This window comes from Petaurus breviceps, unplaced genomic scaffold (genome assembly GCF_028583685.1).
Source record: "Petaurus breviceps papuanus isolate PSGF00001 unplaced genomic scaffold, PetGlider_PUasm1.0 90879, whole genome shotgun sequence".
In the NCBI taxonomy this organism is placed as follows: Eukaryota; Metazoa; Chordata; class Mammalia; order Diprotodontia; family Petauridae; genus Petaurus; species Petaurus breviceps.
In genome coordinates this window covers 9675788-9696322 of record NW_027187368.1, presented here as the reverse complement: position 1 = coordinate 9696322, position 20535 = coordinate 9675788, and the positions used below count along the sequence as shown (strand labels likewise).

At 36.9% G+C, this 20535-nt stretch overlaps 1 protein-coding gene across 1 annotated transcript in view; it reads left to right on the top strand.

Moving 5' to 3' along the window:
• PAPPA (pappalysin 1) overlaps nt 1-20535 on the top strand; it is a 306500-nt gene that overhangs the window by 95803 nt on the left and 190162 nt on the right. Inside the window, exon 6 of the mRNA XM_069073822.1 lies at nt 17982-18103. Within this exon, the coding sequence (XP_068929923.1) occupies nt 17982-18103 (122 nt within the window). The remainder of the gene's footprint in view (nt 1-17981; nt 18104-20535) is intronic.

Sequence of the window (20535 nt, the reverse complement as noted above, 5' to 3'; positions counted from 1 at the left end):
TGACAATTAGGGTTGTCTGAATGTAGAATGGGCTGCCTTGGGATGTATTTTTCTGGTGATCTTTAAGTGGAAGTTTGAAGACTACTTGGTGGTGATATAAAGGGGCTTGCGGGTCATGTAAAGTTTGGACTACCTCAGTGGTATCAAACTCAGGCCAGCTTCCCCCAGCGGACTGCAAAACTGCCCAGTGCAACTGGAACCAGATTAAAATGTCATTGGGAAACAATTAACAAAATAAATAAAAATGCAATACAACATAGATAATGTTAATTTGTGATTTACTAAATCAATATGAAGCCCATGGTGATAATTTCTCTTTGAATTTGACACTACTGGACTATATGACCTCTGAAGTCCCTTTGACCCATGAGAATTTATGATTTTCTAACTTATAAATACCTTAATGGAACTGTGCTGAAAGACTACACAGGAGAGCAAAACTGGCAGTAAAGTCTTGAGGGTTAACACCAGTAGAAAGCAAGTGATCATGAAGCATAAGTGTTTTGATGTTTCCTGAATTCAGGGCTGGCCCAGCTCACAGCCTCAATCTACTTTGTCTGTGGTAATGGTACGTGAAAAATAACTTGACTCCCCCCTTTTTTGAAAAACTGCTATCAGTTGCTTTGCTGGGAGCTCTATTTAGAGAACTTTCCATAATACTTCAAAAACTGCCTTTCAGCAGTCTTGAGATATTTTTTCCTCTCTGGTTATGTGAATTATCAAACTTTTGGTCAACTTTTGGCCTGTATTCTTTCTGTAAATAGAATTTTTGTAAATGAAGTGGCCCATGTATGTCTTTAATTTGTATTTCATAAGGCAGTTATTGTACATTAAATAAGTACCATCTGACTATTAAAAAACATATTGGAGGGTTAATTGTTGTGTAATAAGATATGTCTCTATTACATAGTTTCTTGAGCCTTAATCAATATGTTTTTAATAACCCATAGTCAGTTGGCACTTGAAAACATACAATAGCTATTCTATTCAGCCTGGAGTTCCATAACAGAATTATCATATGCTAAATTAATACTGACATTTTAGAAACATGCCAAATGAGGGTTAACAACTCTGTAGGCTCTACTCAATATTTAAAGGAAGCCTGTCCATAAGGTGAATAAAGTATTGAAAACAATTAGAAACTCATGCCCAAAGAATGAATCGTACCATTTACAGAACAAATTTTCTTTTTGTTCCTTTCCAAGTGTTCCAGAAATGTTTAGCTCTATGAACATTTTGCTGACCAAGGAATCTCCATTGTTCCCATCTGCATCAACTAATAACCTCCCATCTCTCTTTCCTAGTCATCCTCACCACCTGCTATTATTCACAAGAACATTATATATATATATATTTATATATATTTGTATATGTATGTGTATGCATGTATGTATAGATATATGTCTTAAAATGCTCAGATACTCCTATGTTTTGCACCTGTACATACAAGATTCATTGAGGAATTGTTACCAGTAAGAACACTGGATTTGGAGTCATAAAGTCTGGGCTTAAATCCTAACTGCCACTTAGTCACTTGGGCAAGTCATGTGTCCTCTCTGGGCTTCAGTTTCCTAATCTACAAAATAAGGGGATTATTGGAAGAAATGGTGTCTATTATCCCTTCCAAATCTAATTTCTATGGCCAGTCATTCAAGGAAATGCCCAATCTATCAATCAACAAGTTATTATTATGTACCTACTATATACCAGACACCCTGCTAAAGGCTAGGCACAGGGGTGGGGAACCTGTGCCTCAAGACCACATGTGGCCCTCTAGGTCCTCAAGTGCTGCCCTTTGACTGAATCCAAACTTCAGAGAACAAATCCCTTCGATAAAAAGAATTTGTTGGGTAAAACTTGAACTTAGTCAAAAGACCATACTCAAGGACCTAGAAGGCCACATGTGGCCTAAAGGTTTGGGATATAAGTGCAGAGAAGAAAACAATTTCACCTCGTGTGTGTGTGTGTGTGTGTGTGTGTGTGTGTTTCAGGGTTTTTAAATTTGCTTGTTTCAACTATCTGAATAGTTGAGAGGACTGGGTATGAGAAAAAGCCCTGAGCAAGTTACTTGGGTTCTAGTCCAGGTTTTGGTTCTGCTGCTAAATCTGTGATAAAGGGCAAGTTACTTCCCCTCTTTGGGTATTTTCCCTCAACTGTGGAACTGAGAAGAGAAAGAGCTGGGATGGGGGGGAAGGGGAGGAGAATGTCTTAAGTGTGCTTGAAAGTACACTTTCCAGTAGTAGTAGTAGTGATGGTAGTAGTAGTAGTGATAGTAGTAGTAGTAGTAGTAGTGATAGTAGTGGTAGTAGTAATAGTAATAGTAGTAGTGGTAGTAGTAGTAGTAGTAGTAGTAGTGGTGGTAGTAGTAGTAGTAGTAGTAGTAGTAGTAGTAGTAGTAGTAGTAGTGAAAAAACCTAGGTTGTAGTATTAGCTTTATCACTGACTTGCTATTAAACTTCATGCAAATCATTGAAACTCTTCACTTGCAATATGAGGAAAATAATATGTATGTTATCTATAGGTATATATAATTATTATGTTATTGTAATTGTTAATTATATTCTTATAAATTATATATCATAACTATTATGAATTATAATACACACACAGGGAATTGCCATGAGGACCAAAATTCTGAATATGAAACACTTGGTAAACTGAGAAGTAGAACTAAAAGTATAAGGTGTCATTACTACTAGAAGGCACAATTTGTTTCAAGAAATTCTGTGTAATTCCTCTGTGTAATGAGAGGAAGAAAAAAAAAGAAAATACCAGAGAGGGAACATAGCCCTGTAAGAGGGCATGATAAAAATCAATTTGGTCCCTGATTTTGTCCCAGCACTTTCCTAATCTTTTCATCATTATCATGAATCCACTCATGTGGTTCAAACTTCATGTGCTTGGGCTGCATTGAAACTGGAATTCTACTGGGACTCCTGTAGGGAGGGGGCTGAACCAGCCAACCTCTAAAGTCCCCTTCCAAGTCTAACCTAGGATCTCTGGCTCTGTCCTTAGGATGAGGAAGTCTAGTATTAATTGATTGATTGATTTCCCTCCCCCGCCTAACTAACCACACAGGGTAGTCACATTCATGTAGAGAGAGTTGAATGCAGGCCCTCTGCTCCTTGCAGTATAGTTTATTTACTCTTCTATTTCTACAGAATGAGCTATCATGAGGTTAGAGAGGTATAGTATACAAATGTCTAAACATTTTGCCTCTACCACCAAATCACTTTGACCTTAGGTAAGTCACTTCTGATTTATAGGACTTTTGGTTTCTGCAGAATGAGAGGTCTGAACCAAAATGTCTTCTGGAGAAAGTATATTATAGTAGTTAGTGATGAAAAACTCAATTTATAGGCAAAGGACAAGGGTTCAAATTCCTGCTCTGGTATGTGCTCCCTATGTGAGCTTGGATAAGTCATTAGTCTGTCAGTCTAAAATATTTTAAAATAAACCTTTGCTAAATGTTTATGATGTGCCAGGCTGTATGCCCTACAGTCTGTCTACTTCATCCAATCTAATCCCTCCAGAGCTCTTTCATTTCAGTTTCTGTTTAGTCACACCTCCTCCATCTTGTTGTTGCTGTTGTTTTCCTTAAAAGCTGAAGGATTGAAATGCTGTTACATTCAAAAAGAAGAAAAAGAAAGTCTTTCCAGCCAGGCCCTAGAGAGACTTGTTTTTGATGAATAGTAATACCATAATGGTGATTTACATTTCAATTGTTTGTAATTGGGCTTATACATGCTTACTTAATTAAAGCACTTGAATTAAAGAAAAAAAAGCCTTGAAGTGGGAGACTTGAGACCAAGATTAGAATCCTGAATTTGCCATTTGTTAGCTATGTGACATGGGGATGGATAGTCAGTCCCTTTGGCCTCTGAGGCTGAGTTTCATCATCTATTAATTGAGGATAATAATCATTTCCCTACCTCAACCATAGGGTTCCTGTGAGGATAAAGTAAAGTAATGTAGTGATGGGTTTATTGTTAGAAATCAAGGTTTCAAATCCCATTTCTGATACCAACTAGCTGTGGGACCTTAAACAAGTCACTAAATATTTCTTAGCTTCAATTTCTTTATCTGTAAAATAAAGGAGTTGAAGGAGACAACCTCTAAGGGCCTCCCAGCTCTAAATATATGAACTCATATTCTTTTTTTCTTTTAAATTTTAAACTTAAATATAAAATGAGAAATGAAAGAAACAAACACTGCCATGTACACAGCAGACCATAAAAAGAGGATTCAGTATAAAATAATAAATTACCATTTCAAGAAAACCTATATAATATTCACATTGCTTTCAAAACTGCCCAGTTTTTCTTTGCTTTCTTGTTGCTTTTCTTTTGTTCTCTGCTATGCACTTTTTACTTAATTTTTTCCCTCCCTCCCCCCCTCCCCCTATCACAGTAAAGAAGGCTACAATTAAACATGGACATATATATATATATAATTATTATTATATTATATATGTGTGTGTATATGCATATATACATACATACACTCATATTCTTATATACATATGCATTCAATATACATAGATATCTGTAATCATAACAACACATATACACTCATACACATATATGTGAGACTGTACTATGCTTATTTCCTCTTATCATTTGTTTCTCTGAAGGTGGATTGCATCTTCCTTCATAAATCCAAGTCTTTCTATGTTTTTCTAAATTAACCGGTTCATTATTTCCTATACCACAGCAATATTCCAACCCAATCACATCCTATCTGAGAGATTATCTATGAAAATTTTCCTCCCTAATTTTTTTGCATTCCTTCTATTATTGGCTACATTGGATTTATTTATACAACAATGTTTTAATTTAAAATAATAGAAAGTATCTTTTTTGTGCTTCAGCAGTGCTGTTACTTTATCATATAATTTAAGGCCTGATACTGCTGAATCTACTCCTTTTATATCTTTTTTTCCTAGTTTCTTTGAAGTTTCTGACTTTTTGTTCTTCCAAATGAACTGTCATTATTTTTTCTAACTCAGTAACATATATATTTATGTGTGTGTGTGTGTGTGTGTGTGTGTGTGTATATATATGTGTGTGTGTATACATATATGTGTATATATATATATAAAACACATAGTAATTTAATTAGGATGACATTGAATAAATAAATAAATAAGGTAAAATTCTCATTTTAAAAATTAGATTGCCTTTACCTACCCATGAACAATATTGTTTTTAATTATTTAGATCTGAGTTTATTTGTATAAAAAGTGTTTTATGTTTATGTTATAGTTCCTGTATCTGTTGGGGTGGGTATATGTGTAGGTATTTTACACTGTCTAGGTATTTTACATGGTCTAAAACAATACTGAATAATATTACTGACACAGTGTAGTTTCTCTACTTTTCACTTTTGATTAAATCTATTTTAACTTTAACTTTGGGGGGGCGGCTAGGTGGCGCAGTGAGTAAAGCTCTGGCTCTGTAGTCAGGAGGACCTGAGTTCGGATCTGGCCTAAGACACTTAACACAAAAAAACTAGCCATGTAAACTTGGGCAAGTCACTTAACCCCAATTGCCCTCCAAAATAAACCCCCCAAAAACTTTAACTTTGTCTGAGATCATGGTTACTATCCCAGCTTTTTTTTTTAATATAGAATAATTCTGTCCTTTATTTTATCTTTGTGTGTATCTCTCATTTTTATAATGTTTCCAAAAGCAACATATTGGTAAATTTGAATTTTTAATCTGTTGTCCATTTCCATTTTATGGGTAAATTCATCCCATTCACACTCTAAGCAAAAATTATTTGTATATTTTCTTCCTTCTTATTTTTCTTCATTATCCTTCTCACTCCAATTTACCCTATCCCTCCTCACTCCTCCCCTTTACTTCTGCCTGCTACCTTGTCCTCTTATTCCTTAACCTACCCATGCTTGGGACCATTTAACAAAAAAAGAATGACTTTTTCAGCTTCATTATCTTCCTTTGAATATGAACCCATATCTTCTCCATCCCCATAGTAACTATCTATGGTTGAGCTCTTTCTCCTTTGCTTACTCATTTTTATTTATATATTTTTGGTTTTATTTTGTTTTGAGCAGCTATTAGCATAATCAAGTTGTAGTCCTTAGGTATGGGGAATGATGCTCCAAGCTTCAGGTCCTTTTAACTGTTATTTTATGAGGTCCATCTTGGGGCCCAACCTTGAACTTTCCTCTCCACTCCTAAGTCACTTTAAGACTCTCTCCCTTATCTTCTCCCCCCACCCTATCCCCTTGCCCTCTTATTTCTTTCGAAATACAGAAAACTTGTCTACATATATACATATATGTGTGTATATATATATATATATTCAGACACACAGAGAGTTCCCTTTTTAACCCATTCTCAATGAGAATAAGGTTCAGGCACTACTCACTCTCCCCCCTACTAGCTTCTTCTATATAATTTTTTTTCCTTTTATGCCTCATTTGTATGAAATAATTGCTCCTTTATTGTCTCTCCCAACACATTTTATTCTTTTTAGAATCACCCCATAATACTCCACTCAGTCCACACCTTTTGTTCAAACTACTCAAATAATGATGACAATCATGAGAGTACTGTTAATATTTTAACATATAAAAAGTAAACATTTGACATTATTGAGTCCTTTATAATTGATATTTAATGTTTACCTTATATTTCTCTTGGATGTTATATGTCAAATTTTCTCTTATGTTCGTTAAATGTCTCCTCCCCCCCATCCCATTCAGGATTATACTTATCTTTGCTGGTAAGTTACCCTTGGTCATTAACCCCAGGTCTTTTGCTTTACAGAATATAGTATTCCAAGACCTATGATCTTTCAGTGTAGGAGCTGCTAAGTCTTGTGTAATCATGATTGTAGCTCCATGATATTTAAATGTTTTCTCTCTTTCTTGTAGCTTCCAATACTTTCTCCTTAACCTGGGAGCTTTGAAAGTTGGCTATGCGGGGTGGCCAGGTAGCACAGCGAGTAAGAACACCGGCTTCAGTGTCAGAACAACCTGGAGATCGAATCCCGGGCTCAGACACTTAGCACCCACCCAGAAACACCTGGCCGTGTAACCTTGAGCAAGTTACTTAACCCCAATTGCTTAGGGGCGGCCAGGTGGCTCAGCGAGTAAGAGCACCGGCTCCAGTGTTGGGATGACCTGGAGATCGAATCCCGGGCTCAGACACTCAGCACCACACCCAGAAATAACTGGCCGTGTAACCTTGAGCAAGTTACTTAACCCTGATTGCTTAAAAAAAAAAAAGTTGGCTATGATATTCTTGTTAAGTTTTCTTCCTGGGATCTCTTTCAGATGGTGATTGGTGGATTTTTTTTTTCTATTTTGCCTTCTTCTAGAACTTCATGGCAATTTTCCTTGATAATTTCTTGTAACATTATAACAAGATTATTTTTTTAATCATAATTTTCAGGTAGTCCAACTATTCTTATATTATTTCTCCTCAATCTCTTCTCCAGATCTGTTGTTTTTCTGATGAGATTTTCACTTTCTCTTCTATTTTTTCATTCTTTTGACTTTGCTTTATGATTTCTTGGTGTCTTAGAATGTCATTAGCTTCCCCTTGGCCAACTCCAATTTTCAAGGAATTATTTTCTTCCTTAAGTTTTTTGAGTTTCTATTTCAAGTTGGTTGACTTTTTTTTTCATAATTTTCTTGTATTGTTCTTATTAAAAATTTTTTTTTCTTGATCTCTTTTATTTGATTTTTGAAGTCCTTTTTAAATTCTTCCAAGAACTGTTTGAGCTTGGGACCATTTGACATTTCTCACTGAAAAAAGAGTGACTTTTTTAAGGTCCATTATCTTCCTCTGAATATGAACCCATATTTTCCTCCATCCCCATAGTAACTATCTGTGGTTGAGTTCTTTTCTTACTCATTTTTATTTATATATTTTTGGCTTTATTTTGTTTTGAGCAACTATTAGCGTAATCAAGTTGTAGTTCTCAGGTATGGGGAATGATGCTCCAAGCCTTAGGTCCTTCTAACTGTTATTTTATGAGGTCTATCTTGGGGTCCAACCTTGAATTCTCCTCTCCACTCTGAAGTCACAGCTAGGGCCCGCAGCCACAATGTCCTGCAAATGATCTTACTACCAGCCACCCCTCTAGTGGCTGCAAACTACAGCTATACTCTCTGCTCCAGAACTGGCACCAGGTACTTTGATTTCCCGTAAGTATCCACAGTCAACAGGATCTCTGCCCCTCACTACCATACTCATCAGCTGCTCATTCTCCCCAATGCCATAGCTCAGGACACATCTGGTCAACACAGCTGTGCTCGGTGTCCCTCAATGGTAGAAGGTCCTTGAGTCTTCTTGTACTCAGCTGTCGGTCAGTCTAGAGGTGTTGAGCTCATATTCCTAAGAACATTCTTAGTCCCCCATAGTTTACATTCCAGTACCTAATGGACATCTAGGTAGAGCAGTGGATAGAGTGCTGCCCTAGAGTCAGGAGGACCAGAGTTCAAATATAACCTCAGACATTAGCTATGTGACCTTGGGCAAGTCACTTAATTCTTTTTGCCTCAGGTATTCATCTGTAAAATGAGATGGAGAAGGAAATGGTAAACCACTCTATTATCTTTGCCAAGAAAATCCCTAGTAGGGGACACGGAGATTCAGATGTGTTTGATTCAGCAACAGTAACCTACCATGTGCCAGGCACTGTGTTCAGGTGCTACAAAGACAAAAAAAAGAACGAAACAGGTCCTGACCTTAAAGAACCTATATTCTATTGGGGCAGACAACATGTGCACATGGAAGGAAATGGTGTGTGTGAAGCACTTTGCCGACCTCAAAGCTTTATTTAAATGTTGGTTATTATTATTTTAAAAGTATGTACAAAATACATATCAGGTAAATGGAGGGGGGGGTGATCTTAGTAACTGGGGAGAGCAGGAAAGGCTTCAAAAGTGGACTGAACATAGAAAAGTCCTTATTTGGTGGTTCCAGAGGCATTTCAGAATGTGTCCAAAGCCCTCAGATCTTTAGGTACAGTAGTGTTTATCAGACCATAGAGTGGGGAAATTATTAATAGAGAGTTCTTGTTACTGGAATGCTAGAGAGAAATAAGGTAGAGGGTACCTGCCACAAAGTCTGATTTATTGGGGTTTGAATTTATTAAGTATTGTGTTAGGTCAGAGCACAGAGATGAGTTTCCTAATTCAGCTGTCAAAGTGACCTTACTAAAGCCCAGATCAGACCATGTCATGTTCTTATGCAATAAAATCCAATAACTTCCTATCACTTCCAGGATCAAATATAAAATCACCTGTTTTAGCATTCACAGTCCTTCATTATGTAACCCTCTCCCTACCCACTTTCAGTGTACTTAGGGCCTGCTCCCTGCCCTCCCTGCCCTCCCCACCCCCTCATACTCAGTGATCTGGTAACACTGGCTTCCTTACTATTCTTCAAAGAAGAAATGCCATTTTCCCAACTCTGGCCACGCAGCTGGCTGACCCCATTCCTGAAGTCTCATCTCCCTCAACTTTGCCTTCTGACTTCCTTCAGGTTTTATCTAAAACTTTATATTCTACAGGAAGCCTCCCCTTAATTTTTCTAATGACTTCTTTCCATTGATTATTTCCAATTTATACTATATATAGTTTGCTTGTATATAGTTGTTTACATGTTATATCCCCCATTAGACTGTGAGCCCCTTGAGGATAGGCACTGTCTTTTGTTTTTATTTGTATCACCTACACCTGGCACATAATAAACTTTTTTATGTTGAAAGCATTCATAACTTTAATTGAAAATATTTTACAGAAGCATATGGCATAATCAATTTTTAAAGAACAGGCAGACAATTACTAATAGTCAACATTTCTTTGCTAGAATAGATACAATACAGGCTTAAAATCCTAAACCAATGGTAATGCTACTCTCAGAAAATAAATGCTTGTATGCTAAGCTGGTAACAAATATTTATGAACTGATTAACTTCTCTAGGGTCTTGAATTCTTTTTTATAGATCAAACATCTCCCCAATGACTCAAGGTTCAGATTTGAGTCTTCTTAGCATGGATGACCTGAGGCTATTGTAGTGTATGGTAAAATTGTTGAGCTAGTATTCTTAACTAAAACAGAAAACAAGAAACTGAATTTTAGAGATTTGGCTTTTCCAGCCCTGTCTTTGTGAGGGATGCTGACTGACAGTGAGAGCTCTCTTCCTCAAGGAGAGACCTGGGAAGCAGCATCAGTGACCAGGACCTTTCCATGTCCTTGCCCATACTCCACCCTTGTCACTGACTAAAGGATAATGGTTTAGGAAAAAAAAAATGCTGGGCTATTTCTGGCTTATGAACCAGCATGTTATTTCCTCTGACATTTCCAACCTCACTTGGGATTGTTCCTGTTAGTTGATTTTGTATCAAGAAAAGAAAAGGAGTTCCCCCTTTGGCTTTCTCCTAAGGTAATTATCTCCTTGGAGGATAAGTTGTATCCCAGAGGTTTCCAAAATGAGATTGAATCCAGACATAGAAGATTGGGGGTGGGGGGAGTTAGCCACCCAAAAATTCCACTCTCAGTGGGCTTGGACTCTGACTTTTCAGGGTTGGATGCCCTGAGGGCTTTGAACTTCCCTTGGAAAAAGTTGGCTGCTAAATCAAATTAGATTATATAGTAAAGAAACAGCTTTTGACTGGAGGAACTCAAAATGATGTGGATTGCTGGAGGCAGGCTTGACCACCTAGACCCATGGTACGTGAACTCAAAGAATGCTGAATCCATTGATTTTTCTGCCCCTATATCCCTCTCTCTGTCTTGACCTCCCTTCCCCCTTTCCTAGAAATTTTCTGGGGAAGATGGGAAAAGAATTGTAGAAGGGTATCAGAGAAAAATACTGCTGGCATCAACTAGCTAAAACTCTCAATACAATCTACAAAGCAGAATATGTAACTATAAGGTCTTCTTCTTGCTCAAATGTGCCATTTTGGCATGGAGATTACCCTGAGTTCTTGGATTTTTTACTAATGGAGATCAAAACTCTGGCAGATTTTGCCAGACTGGAAAAGGTTCTGAGTTTAGATCCTGTGATAGACTTTGTCTGCTTCCCAAGGACCAGCTTTGCAAAATATGGAAAAGACTCATCACCAGAAAGTTGGCCATCAGATAACTAACTACAACAACAATAAAGCAGCTACCATAAAGTACTTTACCCATGTTCTTTCTTTTGATCTTCACAACAACCCCTGTGAGTTTGGTATCATTATGATCCTTATTTTTATAGATGAGGGTACTGAGGTTTAACAAGTTAAGTGACTTGACTGTGGTTATAGAGCTAGAAAGTGGATGAAGGAAGATTTGAATTTAGACATTCCTAAATCTTAGTCCAGCATTCTACCCAGTATGTCTATTTTGGCCATGGCAACCCATGAAAGGGAAACATGACAAATGGCCCTTGTCCCATTCAGTCCCCTAGTACTTCTATGATAACTGTGATAGAGAAGCAGAATAATGGCAGAGAGTGTGGTAACAATCTCACAGTTCTTAGGTTTACCACAAACATTTATTTAACTGTGGAAGCCTCGTGCAATGACCAATGAGTTGACACAATACTAGAAGAAATGTAGACTGTCTATATTGACAGTTAGTTGAACCAAAGACATAAGGGATCATAAAAGCATGGAATCAAAGATGTGGGATGGACTTCAGGGAATATTGAGTACAATATGTACTAATTTAAAAAGTAGCTGCTAAGTGGAAAGGCCCCTCCTCAGTTCTTCTTTGAGAGGCAAAGAACAGAATTGAAGAGATTTGATTTTAACCTGCACTTAAAAGCAAGAAAGAACATCACCTTAGGGAACATTTTCCCATCTCTCCTTCCAGTGTTCCTAATAAATAAGAAACAGCCCTACTAGAAAATGGGAACTGTTGCAGACAATGGAAATGTAGAGAAATGTTACAAGGAACTTAATAAAATCATCTATGTTAAATCAGCATATACAGGCATACCTGAAAGATAATGTTGGTTTGGTTCTGGACCACTGCAAAAAAGTGAGTCACACACTTTTTTCCCCCAGTACATGTGAAAGTTATATGTATATTATACTGTAATTAACTGTACAATAGTGTTATATATAAAAATTATATATTCCATAATTTAAAATGCTTTATTGATTAAAAAAAATATATGCTAACCGTCATCTGAGCCTTCAGTGAGTCAGAATCTTTTTGCAGGTGAAGGGTCTTGCTTCTGATGACTGTTGACTGATCAGGGTAGGGTGAAGGGTGGGGTGGCTGTGGCAATTTCTTACAATAAGACAACATTGAAGTTTGCCATATGGATTGACACTTCCTTTCAGTTGAACACTTAGAATCCATTGTATGATTATTAATTAATTAATTTCAATATTGTTGTATCTCAAGGAATAGGGAGACACAGGGAAAGGGAGAGCAATGAGGCAATGGCCAGTCACTGGAGTAATTAGAACACACACAACATTTATCAGTTAAATTCTCTGTCTTATATTGGTCTGGTTTGTGACTCCCCTAAACAACTGTAATAGTAGCATCAAAAATTACTGATCACAGATTAGCATAACAGATATAATAATAATGAAAAGGTTTGAAATATTGCAAGAACTACCAAAATGTGACATAGAAGCAAGATGTAAAACAGATACTGCTGGAAAAATGGCAACAATAGACTTGCTTGATGCAGGGTTGCCACAAACTTTCAAATTGTACAAAAAAATTCAGTACCTGCAAAGCACAACGAAGCAAAAAGCAAAAAAACAAGGTATACCCATGTCTCTATATTCAGTGACTTCAATATGAAAATGGGTATAGTATGGGGGAAAGGACAAAATAATGTTGGAAAATACAATTTAGTATTTAAAAATGGAAGGAACCAGAATGATCTACTACTCAAAAGCTTCATATGCAGTGCAGCATGATTACTTTCTTCAAAAAGAGACTTGAAAGATGGTGGATGTGGTGAGCACCCAATGACATCCCCCCCTCCACACACACACACACACACACACACACACACACACAAAGGTGAAACTGACTACATTTTAAGAGACAGGAAAAAAACTAGTTACTGATATGAGTCATTTCAGAATCAGCTGTTGATGTGCAATCAGATCATAAGCTAATTAGAGCAAAGGTCAAAATCAATACTAAATTAGAAGAAAGGATAAAGATGAGAAGAAACTGCAGTAATTACAGCAATAACAACCTGGCATGTTTAAGTATGTTGTCAACTCAAGGAAATTAGAAATGGACATGAGGGTGGGGTGGGGGGATGCACTGACAATTACCATTTCTTTAAGAAATGTAACTGATGCAAAACAGAAGGAAGAGGGGGGAAAACCCACACAGAAACTACCTCAGCAAGCAAACACTTTATCTATTTATCATGAATAGAGGCCTGGCAGTCAAGGGCAAGTTAAATTCATTTAGAATTCAGACTTATTTGTAAGACATGACAGGAAGATGATGGGAGATCAAAAGCAGTATGACATTACAAAGGGGGGAGAGGGGGAATAGTTGAAGAGAAAATAAGCCTGAGAAGTTACTATGACAGTTAGCTAAGCCAATCATCCTGAAAACACTTGTAGAGGTATTTGGCTAAAGGACAACATTTAGAATGAGAAGGAACAGATCTTCTGGCTTTTACATGTTGGAATATCCTCAGTGGCTAAGATAGAACTATCATAATCAGATATTGTTACCTCATGAAGTACTTGGGTCTTATCTAGGGAAGTGATGACATTTAAGATCAAATTGGAGGGGTGGAGCCCAGATGGCCAATTAGAGGTGAACCAGATGAAGTCTCTCAACATTTCTCTCCAAACAACTTTAAAATAATACCTCAAATCAATTTTTGTAGTTGCAGAGCCAAAAAAAAAAAAAAGGTTCGGGGAAAAATTTTTTGGCATGAGAAAACTTAAGTGGTCAGCAGGAGAAAACTGTGACACTAGAGTGGGGGCCTATCCAGAGCCCACATATGCTGTGGCAAGAGTAGTTTGGGGAACTCTCAGCCCCAAGATAGTAAGAGGTTCAGACAACTGGTCAGAAGGAGATTATAGGGGTCCATTTGTTTTCACTAACTACAGCTGGAACTGATTGGGCAACTCTATTGTATGTGTGTGTGTTCTGGGTTGAAGTTCCAGCGTGGAAATGAGTGCTAGTGATTGTGGCTACAGGGGGCCAGATAAAGATCTGGGTAAAGATCAGAATGGAGACTAAGAGACAGTGACCACACCTATTCCAGGATCATACTACTTTGGAAACTTGCAGACCTCCAGAACTAGCTCTGAAAATGGCAGCAATAAAAGACTTAAAGCTTGGCATAATACCTCCCCACCCCCAGCAGAGCAGAGCCCAATGTTATCATAAAGTTCAAAGTCAAGAAGTAGGCTGGAAAAATGAGCAAACAATGAAAAATGACTTTGACCATAAAGGTTACTATGGTGGCTGGGAAGACAAAGACATAAACTTAGAAGAAGACAACAATGTGAAAACATCTACAAAGCCTCAAAGAAAGATGCTAATTGGATCCAAGCTCAATAAGAATTCCTGGAAGGACTAAAGAAAGAGATAAGAGTGGTAGAAGTAAAATTAGGAAAAGAAATGAAAGTGGTGCAAGAAAATTATGAAAAGAGGATTAATACCTTGGTCAAAGAAGCAAAAAAAAAAATACAGAAGAAAATAACACCTTAAAAAACAAAATTGGCCAAATGATAAAAGAGGCACCAAAAGTTACTAAAGAAAAGAATTCTTTAAAAAACATAATAGGCCAAATGAAAAAGTAGATACAAAAATTTCACTGAAGAAAATTATTTCTTAAAAATTATAATTTGGTAAGTGGAAGCTGATCACTCTATGAAACAATAAAACAAAGTCTAAAGAATGGGGAAAAAGCATAAAATATCTCATTGAAAAAACAACTGACCTCGATAATAGATTGAGGAGAGATATTTTAATAGTATCTTTTTTTTAATTACATGTAAAAACAATTTTTAGCATTCATTTTAATAAAAATTTTAAGTTCCATATTTTCTCTCTCCTCCTCTCCCCTCCCTAAGACAGCAAACAATTTGATATATTTGATATATGTGCAATCATGTAAGGTATATTTCCACATTAGTCATGTTGTGAAAGAAACAGAAGAAAAGGAAAAAAAATCATTTAAAAGGTGAAAATAGTTTCTATCTGTATTCAGACTCCATCAGTTCTTTCTCTGATCTTGATAGCATTTTTCATCATGAGTCTTTCAGAATTGTCTTTGATCATTGTATTGCTTAGAACTACAATCATAGTTGATCATCACACAATGTTGCTATCACTTTGTACAGTTTTTGAGTAGAGATAGTTTAAAAATTATTGGACTACCCGAAAGCCATGATAAATAAAAAAGAGTATAGACATCATATTTCAAGAAATTATCAAGGAAAACTGCCCCCAATATCTTAGATCCAGATGGTAAAATAAAAATTGAAAGAATCCACTGGTCACCTTCTATAAGAGATCCCAAAATGAAAACTTCTAGGAATGTTATAGTCAAATTCCAGAGCTCCCAGGTTAAAGAGAAAATACTACAAGCAGCCAGAAAGAAATACTTGAAATATTGTGGAACCATAATTGGGTTCACATAAGGTTTAGCAACTTCAACATAAAAAAAGCTGAGAGGTTGGAATATAATATTCTGGAAGGCAAAGGAGCTAAGATTATAACCAAGAATTGCTTACTCAGCAAAACTGGGGGGGGGGGGGGGGGAACCTTTGGGAGGAAAAAAAATGGCTATTTAATGAAATAGAGGACTTTCAAACATTCCTGATCAAAAGACCAGACCTGAATAGAAAATTTGACATTCAAAACAAGACTTAAGAGAAGCTTAAAAAAGGGTAAATAAACTTACATGGGAAGATGATACGTGTAACTACTAAGAACTTTGTCATTATTAGGGTATTTAAAAGAAGATTATGTATGTAGTATTAACATTGTTGTAGTGATGACTAACTGTATAAGACTTGGCTGCTCTGATCAATAGGATGATACAATCAATTCCAAAGAATTGAAATATGCTATCCTTCTCCAGAGAGAACTGATGGACTATGAGTACAAATTGAAGTATACTTTTTCACTTTCTTTTCAAAATAGGGTTAATATGGAAATATGTTTTGCATGATTTCACATGCACATGCGTAATTATTACCCTATTGCTTGTCTTCTCAGTGGGGAGGGGAGGGGTGGGAAGGATTCAATTTGGAACTCAAGATCTAAAAAGGAAAAAAATACTGAAATAAATTTTAAAAAATAATTTTAAAATAAAACCGACAACTTGATGGGGGGAAAATGTTAAATTGGAAAGAAAAACTGGACCCTACCAAAGACGTGCAAAGTAAAATTTTTGTTCTTTTTTAAGTTAATAAACAAAAGACAGTGGGGTCTAATACTCTCTACAACCTCAGTTACTATATAACTACTGTGTAGATGTTATTGGCTGGAGGAAGTTGTGTACAAAAGTCTACTTATTTGCTTTTCATGTGCTCACCAAAGATATTCTTTAGTTCGCACATAAACCTTTCTCATTAAGACTTATAGAAAAGAAGTAGGTAGATGGGTTGGCACTTGTTTGTGTCTTCTAAGTCATCTTATAAGGGTAATCTTTGGTCATCTTTTCTATTTTTATCTATTATTTCCCTGTTTGAGCTACTTTAAATATTAATCTCTAAGAGATGCTAAAGTTGTATCCTCTCCAACACAGATTCTTGGAGAATTGTGTGGATCCCAGATTTTTAGACTTTGATGAAATGAGTGGATTGTTTTTGGAAGATTTGTTGAAAGACAAGAATGGCCATCTCAATTGATGATAAGGGAGAGAGAGGAATTGTGGTCTCTCACATTGATAGGAGCACACATCCCTTGGGGTGTTAAAGTCTTTTTGCCCATTTTCTGTAATGATCAATGCACAAGAGGAACCTTTTACACTTGCTTCTTTATCTCTTCTCTCAACCTTTCAATCTTGTAGAGTCAGGGAAGTTCCTTCTGCTTCACCTCCACCCCCCAATTAATAGGTGGTAAGATTGAGAATTTGACAGATAAAGTTATTTGCCAAAGGTCATACAGTTTAATAGTGTCACAGCCAGGACTAGAACTCAAATCTGATTTCATGAATTATAGTCAGCTCTATAGTTTATAGTCAACATTCAATGGAATTCAATTAAATTTTCATTTATTAAGCAACAACTACTTGTAAGACAGTACCAGGTTCTGGGTATACAGCAATGAAAAAAACAACACAATTTCTGCCCTCAAGCACAAGTCCTGTCCCATTTTTACCCCCAAGTTTTATTCTAGTGCCTTTCCTCTATTATTTCCTATTTATTCTGTATATAGCTTGTTTGTACACATTTATTTGTAAGTTGTCACTCCTATTAGATTGTGAGGGTGGGCATGGTCTTTTGCCTTTCTTTGTATACCCAACACTTAGTAAAATGTCTGGCACATAGTATGCATTTAATAAATGCCTATTGACTTACCAACTGAGAATCTGCTATGGGGTGAGGTTGGGTAGAAGGAGAAGGATATAAGGTAGACAAAGATAACTTGACACATTCTTCAATAGTTTTCCTAGGACTTAGACCTACATGGGGCATTAGGAATCATTCAGTCTAACTTTTCAGGCAAACAGAGACCAGATTTGCCTGAGGTTATATAGCTAATGAGTAGCAAAGCTCAGATTTGAAGCCAGGTTCTTTGATTCAAAATCCCGTGTTCTTGATGCTACAGCAGTACAGATACCTTTTAAATCTTGGTAAATACCTTTGCTGAGAAGTTCATTGGAAATTCTCCCCAAAGGTCCTTTCTTGAAAATGTTCTGCATGTGCCTTGTTAAGGGGAGGAGGCTAAATGGCATTGTGTGTTAAGTCTCCTTCCCTTTTAGCCCAGTTGGGTCAGCAGCTCATTCAACTGTTACTAAGTTGGTATGTTTTTCCTGTTTTCTTGGCTTCCTAGAGAAGTGGGATCAGCATGTGATCTCTGTCTGGAAGGGAGAGTCTTGGTTCAGTACGCCTTCAATGCCTCCTCACCCATGCCATGTGATCCATCCGGGCACTGGAGCCCCAGAGAAGCAGAAGGTAAGAGATGGGGTGAGACTGATGATGTAGAAAGAGAGCCAAGGAACGCCAGCTGACTCCATCGTTCCCCTGTCCCCCAGGAGGGGGAACACTTATATTTGACTCATGATAGAGAAGAGAAAGAAAACCAGGAAAAGGAGAGAACTGTATGTACAATATTTTCTCTCTCAAAGAAGCTTAATGTAAAAATGAGGGAAGGACTCAGAAATTCTAAGCATATTCATTTGAAATGTAAAACAATAAATATTCTTGAGCAAGCATTCATCTCACTTTCATAAGAACATAGGTTGCAGGTGATAGAAGTCATCTAGTCTAGGCTCTCCCATAATACAGGCAAACCTAAGAGATACACAGCCTTTGCTTGAACACTTCCAGGAATGGGGAATGGGAAGCTTGCTTTCCAACAATGTCTCTTCTATATTGGATAGATTTAATGGTTGGATTTTTCCCCCTTCTATCGAACTAAATTCTGCCTCTCTGTATCTGCTAGCTATTGATTCTAGTTCTGCCCTCTGAACACTCAGCAGAATAAGTCCAATCCTGCCTTCCACATGGCAGCTCTTGAGATATTTTATAGGTTTCATAAGAGATGGAGCTGAAAGAGAACTGAGATCATGATCATGACTAATGTCTACCCCTTCCCCTACTCCCAATCAGTATTCTTTTGTTTAGACCAAGAATTATCGATTCTTTCATCTGATCTTCTTTGGTAGTCACCTCACAATCCTGGCCATTCCTCTGAAGATGAACTGTAGTTTATCATTATCCCTTCCAAAATGAACCTCATCTTCCAAGATTGGCTCATAGTTACAGTACATGATACGGAGTTCTAAATCTTAGGATTCTGCCTGTTGACTCAGCTCTACAAAGGAACCAAAAAGACCAAAGGGATTTTCCCATAGGATATATAAATTTACTTCCACCAGTCCTGGGAAGACATTATTCTTTTTTAGTGCATCCTATTACAGGTTCTATGCTTAATTCATCTCTGTCCATTTAATATCCTTGAAAAATACAAATTTTTGCATGAACCAAACCTATTCTTTGTTTCCTGACTCATTTTCATGTTATTTATGCCAGAATAGTTAAGGTTTTAGCCTTTCCCACTGAATATAAAACTCCCCAGTCAGTCAGCAATTCCAGTTTCATTAGTGGTAGAGTGGGAAGAACTTAAAGCATATGGGTTTTAATATTTGTATTACTCCTAACTATAAGATCTTGAGCAGTGTCTTACCTTCTCTGTCCCCAGTTTTCTCATCTAGAAAATGAAGAAATGCGGCTAGGTCACCTCTTAGGACGTTTCCAGTTTTCACATTTTATGTTTTAGGGCCCTTCCTTCCAACATCCCTTCTGTCTTTTAACATTTTAATGTTCTATGTGTCCCCTGAGCTCTAATGTTCTATGTTTTGAGGTTCCTTTCACAGCTATGATCTTATGAAATAAGCAAACTCAGCTTTCACTTCAAATTTCTGCCCTGATCATTGTTGAGTTCAATGTCTATTTTCACCTTCCTCTCCTTTGAAAACATTTGATGACATTGTTAATTATTTCTCTGACTAACAAGTAAATAGAAAGAGAGCATGAGCCAGCCAGATTACTCATCTTTACCCCCTGGGGCCCACCCTACTGATGACCAATTTCTTAAGCCTGAAACAAAAGAAGAAAGTGCATTATAGTCTCATGGAGGAGGTGGTATTCTAGCCTATGCTCAATAGGCAAGCTAGACTTGACGTTGACGTCCTTCAGAATCTGATTAACCTTATCTCATCACTGCAGATGTCATTAGTGGTCATAAAGTTACCCAACCTTTTTGTGTTTATGATGCATATTTAAAGAAATTTAAAAAAATCAAAGAGGAGAATGATGTAAAGAATTCATTGATTGAGCTATCTGACCCCACATCTTTATAAAAAAGGACTGTTTTTCACAATGTGTGATCACACAAACTACAGTTATGGCTCCACCTACATAACAAACCTTTGTAGTAACGTAACAGCATGCTCTTCAGAAGCTGATCCTCTTCACAGATGAGAGCTCAAGAATTCTCAGGGCAAAATTGAATGCAAATGTTTCGTGCAGTCATCTAACTTGAGGCTTGTAAGGGTCTCTACAGAGGTCACCCAGAGATGGCATAGTAGAGAGATACTGGATTTGTTTTCAATGGATTTGAATTTGAATCCAAGCTTTAATATTTATCATCTGTATCCATTCTGGGACAAATTGTTTAATCTCATTAGACCTTACCTTCCTCCACTATTCAATAATAGGTTTGGGCTAGAATCTTTATTTAGGATTGGAAGGTAAACTTAAGCTAAAGGCATCATTTTACAGCTAAGGCAGTTGGGATTCAGAGATGCTAAGTAACTTGCCTAAGGTCACAGATATTATGTTATAGAGTGAGTATTTAAACTGAGGACCTCTAACTTCAGACC